This window comes from Dromaius novaehollandiae, chromosome 3, assembly GCF_036370855.1.
Source record: "Dromaius novaehollandiae isolate bDroNov1 chromosome 3, bDroNov1.hap1, whole genome shotgun sequence".
Classification (NCBI taxonomy): Eukaryota; Metazoa; Chordata; class Aves; order Casuariiformes; family Dromaiidae; genus Dromaius; species Dromaius novaehollandiae.
In genome coordinates this window covers 11,496,756-11,513,748 of record NC_088100.1, presented here as the reverse complement: position 1 = coordinate 11,513,748, position 16,993 = coordinate 11,496,756, and the positions used below count along the sequence as shown (strand labels likewise).

General features: G+C 48.7%; 1 protein-coding gene across 7 annotated transcripts; it reads left to right on the top strand.

The window, feature by feature from the left end:
• Positions 1 to 8,469: 8,469 nt before the first annotated feature.
• On the top strand, positions 8,470 to 14,918 carry LOC135327797 (uncharacterized). 7 transcript variants are annotated; one of them, XM_064508416.1, is made up of 6 exons: positions 8,470 to 9,249; positions 9,634 to 9,702; positions 9,918 to 10,091; positions 10,742 to 11,178; positions 11,495 to 14,169; positions 14,523 to 14,918. In XM_064508416.1, the coding sequence occupies exons 3-5, from the start codon at positions 9,984 to 9,986 to the stop codon at positions 14,130 to 14,132; spliced, it is 3,183 nt and encodes a 1,060-aa protein (XP_064364486.1). In that variant the 5' UTR covers positions 8,470 to 9,249; positions 9,634 to 9,702; positions 9,918 to 9,983; the 3' UTR covers positions 14,133 to 14,169; positions 14,523 to 14,918. The 7 variants fall into 7 exon arrangements, with proteins under 7 accessions (XP_064364486.1, XP_064364489.1, XP_064364488.1 ...); XM_064508419.1 differs by having other exon boundaries at positions 8,470 to 10,091; positions 10,742 to 10,793; positions 10,931 to 10,988; positions 11,083 to 11,178; XM_064508418.1 differs by lacking the exon at positions 9,634 to 9,702.
• Positions 14,919 to 16,993: the final 2,075 nt, after the last annotated feature.

Here is a 16,993-nt window from a genome sequence, read left to right as displayed (position 1 = left end):
TTAGGAATTTGCCACTGGCAGATGCTGATAAGGAATTCAGCTGTGACAGTGCTGCGGTGATTGAACATCAGTGATGAAAGTCCCACAACCCTCAGTAGAGCATAGCCGGGCTCTGCCCTGAGGATTTTAAGACCAAACCTTTAAATATCAACAGGGTAGAGTGAAGTGTTAATCACTGCTCTGACTATCCTTTGTGAATAAAAAGGCAGAGCAGTTGGTTAATATTTCACCATCTTTTGGACTTACTGTTCAAAACAGCTGCCAAGTACAAAATGTAAAAGCAGCCTTGTTTTAGGGGAATAGGATGGCCCAAGGCAAAAGGATGGGGTGGAGATTTCCTCCGAACTCAATTGCTTTGTGCACCAAGCTAAAAAGAGCCTAATACATGGAAAGGGTGTCCCTGAGGTGCTAATATCATTTCTGCAAGTTGTGGTGGCTTGTCTGTGGGCACAGTGCAAGCTCTGAGGGTTACAGACTGAGAGGTCATTTACCTGACTGTTCAAACAGGAGAGCTCTTGTCCTACAGCTGTCATTACAACAGGCTGAGTTTGCAGATCTTTTCTTGTTTACAGTCAGAGTAGGAGCTAGGAAGTCCCTACTAGGCTGTCTAGTACACCCTGCTGATAATGGAGAGTTGCTAAACATTTGTGGTTGTGTTGCTTTACCTAACTGAAGTCACTCTGGTGACAGTGATGTCCAATTATTTCCTATAGGAACTAGGTCATACTTGTTATCTAGCTCTTCCTATTGACTGGCATTTCTAACTGACACTACATGATTATTTTGCTTAGCCAGATTCTGAGCTTTGAACCAAACCCATGCAACTACTGAAGTCAGCAAGACTGAAATTAGTTCATTTGGTTCTTTTAATCTGGTCAGTCTATTTAGCCATTGCTGTTACAGCTATGAAAGGAGTTTTTTGTGTGAATGGAGAGTGCATATAGATGCAGCCTAAGTTCAGTGAACTTCAGAGCCACTGTGTATTTACTATTACCATTTACTCTGGTGCACTCTCACTAAGACAAAAGAAGAGCTGAAGCAGTAGTCAGGTTCACCAAAGTTAAAAGAAACAGTCATTCAAAATTCAATGAACAGATACCTGTGTGCTCAACTATTGGTCTTGAAAGCTTAGGGGTGGAGTTCAGTTTTGCCATCAGTTCTTATACTGGGCAGGACTAGATCCTTAGTAAGGATCTAACTCCTGAAGGCTCCAGCTGGAGGATCTTGTACTTGTATACTCCTCTCACTCTCCAGGGCATGAAGAAATCATGGCAAAGTCCTATTCAAGTGTGTCATGTCACGATGCCTGGTGTGTAGAGGAAGGGGACATGCAGCTCAGGACATGGGCTGAGAGTCTAACATTGACTCAGACGGAAGTCTCCCTCTTAGAGTGAACCTCCATGAACAAAACTTGGGAACACATGAGTTTTAAAACTTAGTATCTGCATCAATACCTCCAGGAGTCTCTGGGAGGATAAGTTCCTTGCCCTGTTCAGGTATGTATAGAATAGGAGAATTTCTGTGGAGCCAGGGGTAGATCTATTGATTTAAGAGGCTCAAGAAACCTCCAGAGTTTCCAGTTGCCTCTTGGCAGCTGGCCTGTCTGGTCTGTGAGGCCGCGTCCCTGACTTTTGCACAACTTTAACTCTTCTAAACTTTCTGAGTTACTTGCTTCTTTGCTCTCTCTCCTGGGCAACTCTATCTCTTTTCTAAACAACTTTGAATATGGAAATATCCCTTCCAGGCTGGAAGTTTCCAAGACTGAACAAAGCAGTTTGGTTCAGAATTTCACTTGTTGATGCAAAACTGAGCAGTGCAATGACCAAAACACGCCTGTGGAGCAATATACTAAAGACATTACACTTTGACATATGTTCATGTGTAGACACACAGGCATACACGCACACATACAGAAAATGACATATAGAAAAGAAAAAAAAAAGCTGAAAATATCACTACTTTGGAAATGACATTTCTCCCATTTTCATCATCCAAATTTCAGATTTTTTCCACAAGTCTTCAAGGACATGTTTTCCAAGCAATCCACTGTCAAGGACTTGGCCAGCTACTTGACTATTCCAAACAGTACTTTGCTGCCAAGTTTCCCAGATGTTTGCACAGTGTGCTTGATCTTTATAACAGTCCAAGTGTTTCGTACTTAGGGCTGAACATTCATTCTCAGAAAAAAGTAGTAAGAATGATTTGCAAGGAACAGGACAAGAGATGGAAGTAGCAAGAGGACATTGAAAGCAAATGGATGTGCAAAACAAGAATAGTAGATCTGAGGACAGAAAACAGGATTTTTATGTAACTTAAGTAGCTTTTGCCCTATAATAATTATTAGTATCATATTTTTCACTAACAGAGGAAGACTTGCAAGATGCTTCACAGAATTGTGTTAAATCTGGCATGACTCTGAAGAGTGATTATGTAAAAATGGCACTTCTTTGCTCAATAGCCATATGCCCAATACACATTCAGAGCTAGGGACAAAATATCCTTGGTTATTTTAGATCCTTTAAGTATTATTGAACCAATACAGAACATAGAGAATAGACCCATTTCTGTCTGTTTTTGTATACTGTCACATCCTTTGGAGGCCCATGCAAAACCTGAGTACAGCTGCGCAGATGTACCAATAAGGCATTGACCAATTCCTCAGTAATTCTAGATAGAAGCTGTAGCTAACCAAAGGCAAAGTAAAGAGCTTGCACAGCTGAGGAAGAGAGACAGACAATGCCAGAGGAGAGTTCAGATCAGGTGGGATTAATCACTCATTCAGAGAGTCCAGGTTTCTAAATCAGTCAGTACCCCAGTGAATATTTTAATTCCCCTGACTGAAGTTAAGTGCTTCTGGACTTGTATATTTGAAAAACATGTAATTTCAAGGGAGAAAACAAGGGCAGATTTGGCCTGTGGAGCCTTCGCTACTAGCATGCAAGAGATTAACCCTGCTTTACTCTTAGACCCCATTTTAATTTTCTCCTGGTGCATTGCTTTCCTCCTTTACTTGGTGGCCAGCTCTGCTCAGAACTCAGTATTTTTTGAATAGTGACAGCTTTCTCCACTGTTGCCACTTAAGGGAGCTCATCCCAGCTCCATAAACACCATACAGGAAGAGAAAGTGTATGGAATTCCTAAAAGGTCACCCAGTTCTTCCCAATAGTGCTCAGAGGTATGTAATTATGTGGGCTGGCACATCTGCAGGGAGCTTCGCACTTCCCAGGGAAAGTGCTGAATGAGGAAGATAACACTGATTGTTGGTATAGATCCTGAGAAAGGATGTCCAGACAAAGTATATCCCTTGGGGACTGCTGCTCTGCAGGGAAAAATAAAAAAAAAGAACAGCACCTGGAGACATGGCTAAAGATTGCTGCAAATTCTAGTCCAAGGGAGGGCCTTACCTCATGTTTGGAGTCATATGAAGGATGATTGCTATTAAAAGTTCTGGATCTTCTGATTTTGAAAGAGGAAAGGTGCTGAACTGGATCACCAAGTGGTGCCCAGAAAGAGTATTATATGGTACACTATCTGAGGGGACTTCACTTGACTTTTGGGGGAATATAACGACTCACTGGTCCATGTGGAAGAGGTAAGATTAACCATGAGAAAAGTTTCAGAAGAGGCTAGTGACAAAGCAGTCAGACTTGAGGTACCAGTAAAGGTCTGATAAATAAAGGTCTAAATTGGATGGTGAAGCATCTTTGATGACCGTTCTGGTGTCTTTTCAGCATTATAAAACTGGATGTTTGGTACTGCAATGCCACAGATTTTCCTTGTGGACTATATTTATTCTGAATAAATGGTACTTTTACTTTCTGAGGACAGGGTAAGTTTAGACCCAAGGATCAGGCTTGCCAACTCTCCCAAACACACACCACAATCTCAGCTGGCTCTCTCCTTCCCTCTGTAGAGCTTTTGAGGTCAGCTTTCAATCTTGGAAAAAAAATTGTGGTTACACTTCAGTGGCTGGATGTAACTGCTTCTTGGGCTCATCTGCCTCTGAATCATCTATCCCACATATGCAAAATTGTTGGCAAAAGCAAGGTAGACCAATTGGGCTAATGGTAGGATTTGATTTCTTTGAAGTTTATCTTTTTCTCTGCCTGTATAGCTCACAAAATTGAGTGGCTCGGTTGACTTTTTTCAATACTTTCTTACATAACTTTATTTCTTTAGGACTTTTCTTTGCTTGCTTGTTTGTTTTGCTTATTGGTTTGATTTATGTTGGTGACCCTGGTGTTCAAAGTCCTTCTTTTCATGATGCTTTCCCATCCAGACAATTTGTTTTGAATATAAACTTTCCCCTGAGAGTTTCTTCCATGTTAAATGGCAGAGAAGGACACTTTGAGAGTCACTGGATGTCTCACAGCACAAGAACAAAGGGATATTCAATAGAATTGGAAGGTGTTAATTCAAAGCCAGTAAAAGGAAATGCTTCATTCCACAAATGCAGAATATTACATGTGTTTCCATAAAATGACTTCAAGGCCTCAAAGTTGTCATGAAAGATATATAAAAGGAAGTTGGTCATTTTTACAACTAAAAAAGAATATCCAAAGCTAATACTAAATATTAACAAAGGCTTTGGAAGGGTTATAGGCTCTCACAGAATCAATTTCTATCCACCAGAGGCTAGTGTGGGACTTCATGAAGACCCCCTACCTGTATTCTGTGGTCAGGACTATAGCAAGTGTGGGATGAGAGGAATGCTGGTTAGCGAAGTGGAAATACACCTCCTCCTTGCAATGCTCTCTGCCTTTCCAGCCAAAAAAACATATCCTGCTTGCTGCCAAGAGTCCAGGGCTTCTACACAGTGGAAACGCACAGTGCTCTGGAGAAGGGAACACCAGCTTGCATTGTCAAGTGACCGATTTCCTGGGCACAGCAAAAAGTACAGGGAGAAGCTTTTATCCAACCCTTCTGTGAAACCTTATTCACAGCTCTGCCTGTGATGGGGCTTTTACCTTCCTCCACAGCATCTGGTTATGGAAACAGGATATTACACAACGTGGAGCACACATCTAGGGTCATCAGCCAGCACTTCCAGGATCCGCGTTTGGTTTCTCAATGATTTGCCCCGTACTTCTTAAATTGTAATAAATATTCCTTCCTGATGGAATGCTTTAATCATAAGCATTAATCTGTGCGGTCAGCTCATTTCTCATTTAAAACATGGCTTAAACAATTCACTTTTCATCACTACTGCTTAGCTAACCTTGTTCTGTGCTCTAACACCAGATCCTTAAACGTCTTCAGCCCCCTCAAGGAACAAGTGAGGAACAATGAGGTATTGGAGCCTAGTCCTTCAGCCGAAAGGATGATTCACTGCACAGGGCACTATTTTAAACTTTAAGGTGGGATTCAGCTCACCTAAAATTTTAGCTATCTGGCAAATAAGCACCTATATGTCTAGATACTTTGCTAATGTCTGATTTATTTTAACTTCCAGTTCTCCCTACCCCTCCAGGAATGCCCGTTTCTGTCTCCATATACTGTGGACAGAGCCTAGGCAACCAGGTTACACTAGCTGCACAACTTCTAGAGGGCTAAAATCAGGTGAACACCACTCTAAAGGCCTATGAAGACAATAGCTAACCTCCCTGTGTTACCCCCATTTCTAAGGATGGTGAGGAACAGCCAAACAGATGATAGCCACCATTTTAAAACTGAGTTCAGTAACAGCAGCATTTCTTGACTCTGCAGATTGGGATCCAGGAGATTAATATATGCAATTAGCATTAAAGCAGCAGGATTGATCTGTCCTATTATTCATTTCTGGGGCATTGGATCTACAGGCCACATCATCAGTAAAGCGGTGTAATGAAACAAACTTGATGTTAGCTTTGACTTTGTGATCCCTGCATGTTCATCCTCCCTGAAAACAGTATGTGGAGAGACTGATCCTGACAGACCCTTGCAATCAGGAGCCTCTGCCTGCCTTTACAGATTTTATGAAGAAGCAGGGACCTAGAGGGAGTAACCTAGATACAGCTTCCCCATGGAGTTTGTAAAGGCAGTTGCCAGTGTGAATGACTAAGATGACGGTATTTATTTCATTGGTTGCGGTGTGTGTGCTTTCTCCCTGCAAATACACAAATACTTCTCCTTTGGCCTTGAATAAGTTGGCTGCAAATATTGTTCCTTTCCACCCGAAAAAGCCCCAATGGCAATACCTTGACAAGTGAAACAGTTCCCTCTTTAATACTGGTGGAGAAATCTAGCTGGGGCATGTTGCTACTTCCTTTTGAAAGGAGTATCAAAGACAAAATTACCAGGCAGAAGAAAAGCAAGTACCTGCCTGTTTATAGCAGAGACTGAATGCTAATAAGCACTTGAAGATATGAAAACAAAGAAGTATAGTCAAGCTCACACAGAAAAGTACCATTTTCCATAGCGCTCTCCACATAAGTGACCGACAGAGCCATTACTGCATGAAATCTGAACATAAGCTGCTGAGAGAGTCTCAATCCTAATGCTGGCATTCTGAATTGTGCTGCAGCAGAAAATATTTCTCAGGGAGAAGGTTACTTAAAATGCTGGCTGTCAGGGTATGTATGATCAAAGCCTCTGACTTGGATGAAGCTGAATTATGGATTTGTCTGAGAACATTTAGATGGAAACAAAGAGAGTGTTTTGGCCATTATAACCTGATTAAAACTTGATTATTGTGGATACTTTTGGCAATATGTATGTTTTCAGGTCCTTTTTTTCATCTGGATTTTTCTCACAGTTACTAGATTTTTTCCTCACATGAGAAAACTTTCAAAAGCTTCTGCTGAATAACTCAAGAACTCCTACAACTTCTTGACTCTTTATAATAAAGTGATGTTCAAATGTATTACTAAAGCAGGCCACGGCAGTCGCTTTTTTCCTCCGTCTTCAACAATTCCATCTTGTAGTACAGAGAGGGTTGTATTACCAGGCCATTTTATTTTCTCTAGCAAGTTAAACTCCACAAAAATCAGCATGAAGATTAAACCCAGACAGTGTGAATGTATTGTGATGACAACAGTTGTTAATACGTTCTATTTACTTTAAGGATTTAGCTTTTATTTCAGTGAGGAAAACAGCATGATAAAGGTATAAAATGTATGGTGCATACAGAATAAGTACAGAATAAGTTTACAAAAAGACTGAGCAGAAGGGTAACAAACACACATCCTAACAAAGAAGACGCTATTTAAATAGAATCACCCATTCATGTGAACGTACCTACTTTTAATCTAGTTTTAATCAGTCTATAACTTTTAGACTTTTGTAAATTCTGCTAGCAGAATTCCACATTCCAAAGACTCTTTCCTTCAGATATCCAATATGCGTCAGACCTGCAGGCTACCTGACCAGCTGTAAACACCATTTACAAATATTTGTGATGCTCAGGAAGATTTCTAGATGTCATTGGCCAGAGATCTAAGTAGAAGACAATAATCTCTGTGTCGGACTGTCTAACTGCATGCACAGGTTGATCATGTATGGACTGGTATGACCATGTATTAGCTACTGCTAGTGGAGACTTTTTAACTCTTTTATCTTTGTTCAATCACAGTTCATCTGAGAGGCTTTAAAATGTGATTTAGGATCATGCAGGACTTGGCTGTAAATAATAAGGTTTGGACCAAGTCAGAGTTAACTGGATGGTTAGTCTGCCTCTGCAGTGTTGTGCTCTCTGACCACCACTGCTGCTCTCGTCAAGCAACTGAGGCACTTCACCAATGGCATTGCAGAAAGCTGGTCTACAGTACTCAAGGCAAGAAGATAAGTAAAGACTATGGAGCTGTAGCTTTTCTCCCAGGTGCCCTCTTTCACCAGACTGATGTTAGGCTGACCTTAGTGCTAGGTGAATGCACTCCTGTTCAATACAAAAGGAAAACACTTCTCTACAGGAATTTCCTGGGCAGTTTTTAATAAAGGAGCACACACTTCATGCCTTGGAATACGGAACTAACAAACAATGAAGGGCTGAGCTAAGGGTATCTGCTTAGGCAAGAGTATCTGAAGGGGGGGAGCTGCAATTTTTTTTACCGAAGCACAGGCTGAAGTCAGACACAGCTCTGCAGCGCACCACAGCTTACGCTGAATAGACTGGCCTTCAGAGAGTACTGTGTACAATCATGTTATGCTCCGCAGAGCATCGTTTGCTCCATTCTTCATGGAGAGCTAAGGTGAGGAGGCCAAGCTTCAAAGATCAAGAGAAGTGAGCTGAGGAGAGGACTTTGCATCAGTGTAGTTTGTGATTGAAGCCTAGGAGAGAATACACTCCAGTAAGAAGTTACATGGAAGGAAAGCGGCTTGGGACACTTTGGAAGAACTGTTTAATGGGAAAGATGACTTAATAAGATTTCTGAGAGCTATGAAAGAGAGCAAACTGCATAGGCAGGATGCTGAACAAAACTGAACAGATCTTTGTGCTAAAGGGAGCGGTATGGGGCTAGCGGTACAAACATATACCTTCTTGGCGCTGCATCGGGCAGAATGGGATGATAGGCCATCATGAATGGCTCTACTGCTCACATCAGGATGAAGCTGTGGGACGGTGCCTGCATCAGGATCCCCAGCTCCACAAGGAGCCTTTGGCCTGGCCAGCCAAGCAGCCAGGGCTGTGTGTGCTTTCCCCAGCTCAATCCATTTTCCCTCTCTACTCCAGGCAACATCTCTCAGTAGCACTGCCTGGGCTGTAGCTCCCAGCTCCCAGCTCACGAGTTCCCTCTTTGGGGAGCAATTACATCACGGCCACTGCTCTGGCTTAGCTCTTGGAGCACCATCTCTGGTAAAGTAGTAGCAACCTCATGGTGTTACAGTATCACAGTAGCCTCCTTGCTGGACTCCAGCGCCAGGCCCCAGTTTGTACACACCCCCTCAGAAGGTGGCGGGTAGCCCAGGCATTGGGATTTTGCCCTTCCCTGTGAAAGGCCAGAGGTTTTACATAGCCCTGGACGGTGGTAGCCTTGGGCTGGCTGTAGTGCTTCCTCTAGCCATGCAGGCAGTTGCCTCGTGCTTGGATGACTGTTGACTGACTCCCTTGGTTAGGCTCAGCTCTGGGAGGGCCCCCTCTGGTACAAGGTGACAACCCCATGTCATCACTGCATCACAAATGTTGCCTTAGCTTAGCTGTGGCAGCATCATCGCTGCTGAAGAGAAGAAAACCCTGTGTCATCACCGCATCACAAACGTGAGCCAGCGTATATGTCGGGAGGATGGGTGTCACTTTGCCTCTGAGCTGACAGGTGAAGAGAGCTGAAAGAGCAGGTAAGCACACTGAGCTGAGTCCGGCAGCTCCTCACCAAGGTCTCTGTGGCAGGGTGGGCTCTCGCTGTGCTTGTGGGCAGGCCCAGAAACTCAGGGTCCAGCAACCCTTGCAAACTCATTTGTGTGGATGCGGCCTGGTGTCAATAGGATCAAAGAGAGTGATTTGAGCTTCCCCTCACTTTAGACATAAGGCTGAAATACAAAGGATTCTTGAAAGGGTATTGGAAACCCAGCAGTGTTTGGGGTAGATTTTGAGCCTGGCTTGCAGATAAGAGAGCATCCCAGTGCAGTGCCCAAAGCCCAGTGGGGAATAAAAAGGGTCTTTGGCTTGGGAAGCAACAAAGACAGAGAGCCTGGGAGCAGACGCTGAAATTGTTCTTTTAGGATTGTTCTTCTCGGCGTGTTTTCAGAAGATTGTTGCTGTCGATCCTAGACCCAGGGACCACAGGAAGGGTGAGCACTGCCCCTGAACAAAGGGGTAGATCCTTGGATGTTTGTAAAGAGTAATTGTCCTGTTCATGAAGATTTCTTCTCCTGACCAGAGAATCTGGACTTGGGCTGTTGGTCTCCTTGTAACTAATGGGAATAATAATCCCAGGTGTTTGCTGAGGATCTGAGGAGGCTGTGAATGCAGTAACGGAACTGACAATATCTCCTTGGCTCCGCAGAGAAGGAGGTTGCCCTTTGCCTGTGTGCAGACCTGGCGCGTGAGAGGGAGGTCTGATCCCTGAGAAATGAACTTTTCCCCCATCGCCATGGACGGTGTCATCTCTCCAGCTTTCCTGTGGTTCCTGATGCTGGTGCTCACCTTCTACCTCCTGCTGACCTTCAACAAGCACAAGGTAGGAGTCAGTCTTGCTGCCTGGGCAGAGTGAAGGGGAGGCAGTTGCCCAGCCCAGCCCTGGCCAGCCTGGGCCAGGAGGGTCAGGGCAGAGACGGGCCTGGCCTTGGTGGGGCCCTGGTTTAGCTGGTGCCTGCGTGGCTGGTGGCGACGAGCAGGCAGAGCCCGTGTGTGCAGCTGGTCCCAGCTGTGCCAGCTCCAGCCCCGACTGTCCTGTGCTGCTACTGCAGCAGCTCTTGTACAGGTGCATTTTGAAGAGGGGATTTAAAAATCATGTCCAAACTGTCACGGTTCTTCCACAAGAGAAAATCCTGCTGGGAAGGTGGGACCTGGTCCTGGGCACCGCTGGGCTGCACACACAACGCAGCCTCCCTTTGGCACCAGCCTGGGCTGGGGAAATGCCTGCCTGCCCTGGTGAGAAAGAGCAATGGGAGCATCACCATCACCTGCAGGGCAGGAAACTCTCCCGGCCCCCCTGCATCTGCCCTCGGTCTGCCCCTGTAGCCACGGGCCATGGCCAGACTGCCCAGTGCAAAGTTCCCCACGGGTCCCTGACCTGCCCCTTGCCAGTGCAGTGGTTGCCAGGAGCCAGGGCACCCTTGCGGAGGAGAGACGCTGCTCTCTCACCGGCTGCTTTCTCTGCCTGTGTAGGAAGGCAGCTGCAAGAAGAGAAGGTGGAGGGGCAGCGATGAGGAGCCCAGAGGTGAGCGGCTCCTGGGCAAGGGCAGGTGCCCTGCAAAGGAAACCCTGAGACCCCACACATCCACCGCCCCGCTCTGCCTCTGCCGGGGCTCCTGTGAGGGACTGCCCCATCCGCTCACTTGCCATCTCCCCTTCCAGCAGCCTTTTCCCTCTGGGAGGAAGATCCAGAGGAGTCTTCAGGGTCCTCTGGGTCCCAGTAAGTGGAGCCCTTCCCTCTGTAGTGCAGCAGCCCCCTCTGGGAGCCGCCAGCAAGAGAGAGCCCATTCATACTGCCCTCTGCCCACATGCAGATACACTGGAGTCCTGGAGATGCTCATCACGGATCGCTGGGAGATGGACCTGAACTTTGATAACATAATCAGATCTGTGAAGGAGGCCTCAAAGAGGTGAGGCAGCTGAGGAGGGGACAGGGTGGGGGGCATGGGCTGAGGGGGAATGGCTTGGGGAGAGCAAGGAGAAATCCAAGGGCCTCAGATCTCAGGGAGGAGGCCTTTGGGGAGGGATTTTCTTCTCTGGAGCAGAGCTGACAGTGTCCTCCCCTTTTCTAGGGGAGAGGGACCTGCTGGGTTCTGGCAGGCAGGCAGGGGACTTTGGGCACACACTCGGACCCCATGGCAGTAACACAGCCTGCCATCTCCTTAGGGGGCATAGGGAGAGCTTGTGGCTGCTGGGCTCAAGCTTCACCTCCTCCCTCTCGCACAGGCTCACCTGGGAGGCCATCAACAGCAGCTCCATCACTTGTGACTCAGCAAGTGAAGCCAGCTTCTCTTCAGGGACGTCTTTCTCCCCTGCTAGCGATTATTCCCTCACTTCAACTTTGGGGAGCCAAGCCAGCTCTTTTTCAGGGGAGTCTTTCTCCTCTTTCACTGATGGAGAAGGTCTGGCTCAAGGCTCTAGAGTGCAGCCTGTCCTCGCGGATCCCCGGCCTAGCCAGGAGAAGCAGCAGGACCTGGCGACTCGCCCACCTGGCAGGGAAGTGGGGGCCAGCTGCCACATGGCTGGCAGTGGCCTGCAGCAGCAGCACCTTGAGGTCCACCTGGATGTGCCCCCCCAATGCCCAGGAGTGTTGGGCTTCCACGTCGGGGAAACGGAGACAACTTTCTTGTACCCTGATGCCCAAGAAGACTTGGAGGAGCGTGTCCAGAAGAAGAAACTTGAGATGCAACTGGGGCTGCCGGCTGCTGTCTGCAAATCCCTGCACGCCGACCTGTCCTGGCCTCCTAGCCCACCACCACTGCCTGCAAAGCCAGACACGGAGCAGGTTTCCAGCATGCAGAGGCAAACCTTCCCAGGCAAAGCCGAGTTCAGTGCTGTGGAGTTGGATTTCAGCTGGAATGGCAAGGAGAGCTTGGAGTGTCTCATCCAGGAAAATGAATGGCAGCAGGAAGCAGGCCTGTCAGCCAGTCTGGGTGAACCTCAGCAGGAGTTGCCAAGCTCAGCTCCTCGAACACCTCAGTGGCATGCTGAGCCTGATGAGGTGGTGGTTCCCAGTGTGCAGGAGCTGCCCTTCCTCGACAACACTGTCAAAAAGCAGCTAGAGCTGCACATCATAAAAATGCAGATGAAACAGCGCTTTGGGCCACCAGCAAGGATCCCGGCCTGCAAGAAGGTTGCGGCCCCTGTCGCAGGGCAAAAAGCCTCCCAGCCTCCCCCTCCACACAGAGGTGCTGGGCTGCCATATCGCTCCCCCTTGCAGCACTGGACCAGGCATGCTCAGACCAGGTGCTCTGCAGAAGAGCCCCCAGGCCCCAAGCAGGAGAAGAGCAGGTGTCCCACATCTCCCATGATGAGAGAGCAGAGACTCAGCTCTCAGAGCAGGAGGCAGCCAGAGGAAGAGAGCCCTGAAAAGGAAGAGGCTACAGACCTTGTCATGGCATGCCCGGGACAGCAGCAGGGTCAAGCCTGCTCTGCTCCACGTGCTTTCCTGAGAGCAGCACAGGAGATGTCTTGGAAGGACAAGGAGGTATCAGCCTGCAAAAGAGAGCGTGGGGGAACAGCCAGCAGCAGCAAGGACACTGAGGAGTCCCTGCTGGCCACCAGCAGGAAGGATCAGGGTCCTGGGACACAAGGGGATGTGCGCAGCCCTTGCCCTCCCAGCCAGGCAGAGCAGGCGTTGCTGCAGAGCGAGGAAGCTCACCAGGGGCAACTGTGGCAGTCCCATGAGAGCTGGAGCAGCTCCAGTGAGGACATGAGGACACCAGAGCTGCCATCAAAGAAGAGTGTCCCCCAGGAAAAACACAGCCAGTCCCGTGAGAGCTGGAGCGTCTCCAGGGAGGACATGGAGACACCAGAGCTGCCAGCAGCCAGGAGAGCTCCTCCAAGAAAATGTTCCCAGAAGAGACAACACAGTGAGGAGGGCCCCTCAGCTCTGCCACCGGCTCCAGCCCCTGCAGGGACCAGTGTTCCAGTCTCCCAGCTGGAAGGGCTCCTCACAGCCCTCATCGATTCCCACAAGGCCAGCCAAGCTGCTCACAAAGCGCAGAACCAGCTGCTGGAGGAAATGTTGGTGTGGCTCCCAGACAAGGCTGGGGCCCCAAGGAAGGACACGACAGGAGGGCACCCCGTTGGCTCACAGCGCTGCAGACATGTGGCTGAAAGCTGCCCTCACTGCAGGGGACGGAGAGCAGTGCAGGATGCGCCCGTGCCGGCTGCCTTGCCCACCAATATCACCACAAATATGAGCAAGGACAGAAATCGCCAAAGGAGTCCTGTCTTTAAGCTGAAAATGAGTCTGGAGCAAGTCTGCCAACGGGTACTAACAGAGGAGTTGCCAGAGCAGGGGAAGGGCAAGGGAAACCCCAAGGACAGAGCCAGCTCCAGGAGACTCTGCCCCAAATGCGGTAAAGCTCGGCGCCAGAGACTCTCCGGCAAGGAAGGCTTGCAGACCTCACCTCCATCTGATGCTGCAGCCCTGGGCGCAGGAAGAGCAGGACACAGGCACCCACCCCAGGGCAGGGGCAAGAGGCAGCAGGGGCAGGAGGAAAGGGCTGCCGCCACCCAGCAGGCAAAGGGGCTCCATCTTTCCACAACTTCATTCTTGCGAGCTGGGCAGGCGGGGTCTCAGCCACACCAGGCCCTCACCAGGCCTCTGCCCTCACATGTGGCGCCTGGGCACAGGACACTGGAGAGGGAGACACCACCTCTGCTGGGCAGCATCTGCTGTGGGCTCATCCTCATCCTGCCGTGCCTCGAGAGAGTCTGTGCCAAGCTCCAAGAAAAATCAAGGCCTAATTTGGCAAGAACAAGGAGAGGGGAGGAGCTGCAAGGGCAAAGGCACAGGCTTTTGGAAGCAGAGCGCCAGCTCCCGCAGGGATCTCCAGAGGAGAGCAACAGCATGTGACAGTGACACGCCAGGCTGCAGATGCTGCGCTCCTGGAGTGAGTGGGGCTGGGTGCAGTAGTCTGTGGGGCTGGGGTATCGCCAGGGCTGCTGGGGGGAAGGGGCTGCCTGGGACTGTCTGCGAGAGGTGATGGGGAAGGACTCGGTGGGCTCTCCGCTGAGACTTTCCTGATGGGAGTGATGGATGCTATGGGGACACAGTGCCAGCGAGGCCGGGGCATAGCAAGGGGCAGAGCCAGGGTGGGAGCAGCCCCCCTGGGGACACAGCAAGGCTGGCTCCTGTTGCCTGTGGGGAGCGACCCCCCGTGCTGCTGGTTAGGAGCACAGAGAGCAGCCCCATTCCTGGCACCCCAACCCCCAGCCCTGGCTGACTGTGCTCTTCCCCTTGCAGCTGTGCAGGTGGAGCAGGGCCCAATGGGGCATGGACCCAGTGAGCAGCAGCTCCCGGCCGGGCCCTCCCAGGGAGCAGGAGCTCTCCTAATAAAGTCACGTCCATTGAAATAAGCGTGCAGTGGTCTCTTCTTCCTTGGGGAGTAGTGGCGCCGTCCCTGCCCACTTCTTGACCCTCATTTCACGGGCAAGTCAGGCATGTGTGTTGGCAGTTTCAGATGAGAGGACAGGGATGTCCCTCCACGTCTCTGAGGGCAGGAGGCTGGGGCTGGCTGCCTGCTAGAGATTTTCGTAGGGTTTTCTCATGGGCTTCCCGGCTGCCTGGAGATCTGCTGCAGTCTTCCCTCTTTGCTTTCTTGTGGGCAGAGCAGATGCTGAGGGGAGTAAAATGCTGAGGAGGAGGAGGAGGAGGAGGAGGAGGAGAGCTTGATCCACACGCAGAGGGAAGGGAGCAGTGAGGGCTGGAGGAGGGAGGAGGGCGGCAGAGCAGCTGCTGGGTTAAGCAGCGGGGCACAGCCCGCTCTGTAATGGCTGTGGGTGACCCACAGAGCTGTCTCTGGAGCCACGTGCCCAGGCTGGCCAGCCCCAGGCAGGGCCACAGCACCCTCTGCATGAGCTGAGGCTGGGCCGATGGCCCCATCTCTGCCCGCACGGGGCAGAGCGCAGGGCCTGTGCCCTCTTTAGCTTCTATCAGCAGCAGCCGTAGTTTCTCCACGGCAAGCAAGGCCTGGCTCTTGCGAGATACATCTAAATTAACGTGCGCACAATCTAAGGAGATCTATAGTGCAAGGGCTTGTGAAAATGTATGCTTGTTTTCTGGTACAAGCAAGGGAATTTTTGGTTCCAAGAGTGTCGTCGTTAATGTTAATGGTGGTAAGGGCTTCACGACATTCGTGAAGCTCCAGTGTACTTTCCGGTTCCCGGAGGGGAGGAAGCGACGGCGGCTTGATATTGCCCTGAGCACACAAGGGCTGTGCAATGGGCTTTGGGAAGGGTAGAGGAGAGAGAGCAGCGCCTTACGCAGACTGTATCTTGTTATCTCTTAGTGCGTCATGTGAAACGAAGTAAGACCAATGGAAAAAATGCTGGAGGACTGATGGGAACCCAAGCAGAGTTCTCACAGGCAGCTGTAAAATGACCTGCAAAGTGTCCCGTATGGCCAGAAGAATTGCGCTGTGCAAGCTTTGTTTTCCCATTTATGAAACCAGCGATCATTGTAGGAACCCACGGCACCAGATAGTTGCAACTCCTCTGCTTCTCTAGGTTGTTGTCTAGATAAATAATAATGGCTCCTTGCTCAGGGCAAACTTGGGGTTTAGGCTGCCATACCCTGAGTAAAAGGTGAGGAGCTTGAGGCAGCCTTCCATTGCTTGCTCACTCCCTCCCTCCAGGTGGGGGAACGGCAAGGATGGTCTGAAACACATGTCACTTGGGATAACAGGAAAGCAAACTGCAGAAGTCTTTAGAGGCTGTGGTGCTTGATAAGAAGGGAAATGAGCTAAAAACCACAGTCCCTGCTCAGTGCATATAAAGCATACACTTTTCACAGCAATCCAGCCTTTCATATTAGAGTTACACACAGGCTGTTATCCTTCCACACCAAGAACCATGAGCAGCAATCTGGCCTGTCTAATTGGGATTTGAGCTTTCTTAGCAATATTAGAAAAGCAGAGCCTTTTGTACCTTTGGCCTCCAATACCCAACTATTGTACTGATACTTTTTATTGAGCCCATATCCTCGTACGTATTTAGATATCTGCCTCCATTGAGAGTTTTCTGTCTTTTAAGAAAGAACTCACCCATTCATGTGAACGTACCTACTTTTAATCTAGTTTTAATCAGTCTATAACTTTTAGACTTTTGTAAATTCTGCTAGCAGAATTCCACATTCCAAAGACTCTTTCCTTCAGATATCCAATATGCGTCAGACCTGCAGGCTACCTGACCAGCTGTAAACACCATTTACAAATATTTGTGATGCTCAGGAAGATTTCTAGATGTCATTGGCCAGAGATCTAAGTAGAAGACAATAATCTCTGTGTCGGACTGTCTAACTGCATGCACAGGTTGATCATGTATGGACTGGTATGACCATGTATTAGCTACTGCTAGTGGAGACTTTTTAACTCTTTTATCTTTGTTCAATCACAGTTCATCTGAGAGGCTTTAAAATGTGATTTAGGATCATGCAGGACTTGGCTGTAAATAATAAGGTTTGGACCAAGTCAGAGTTAACTGGATGGTTAGTCTGCCTCTGCAGTGTTGTGCTCTCTGACCACCACTGCTGCTCTCGTCAAGCAACTGAGGCACTTCACCAATGGCATTGCAGAAAGCTGGTCTACAGTACTCAAGGCAAGAAGATAAGTAAAGACTATGGAGCTGTAGCTTTTCTCCCAGGTGCCCTCTTTCACCAGATTGATGTTAGGCTGACCTTAGTGCTAGGTGAATGCACTCCTGTTCAATACAAAAGGA

Coding starts and splice junctions, on each gene's coding strand:
- LOC135327797 (XM_064508418.1), top strand. CDS start 9,984: ATGAACTTTTCCCCCATCGCCATGGACGGTGTCATCTCTCCAGCTTTC. Junction 10,092..10,741: donor TGACCTTCAACAAGCACAAG/GTAGGAGTCAGT, acceptor CTGCCTGTGTAG/GAAGGCAGCTGCAAGAAGAG. Junction 11,179..11,494: donor GTGAAGGAGGCCTCAAAGAG/GTGAGGCAGCTG, acceptor CCTCTCGCACAG/GCTCACCTGGGAGGCCATCA.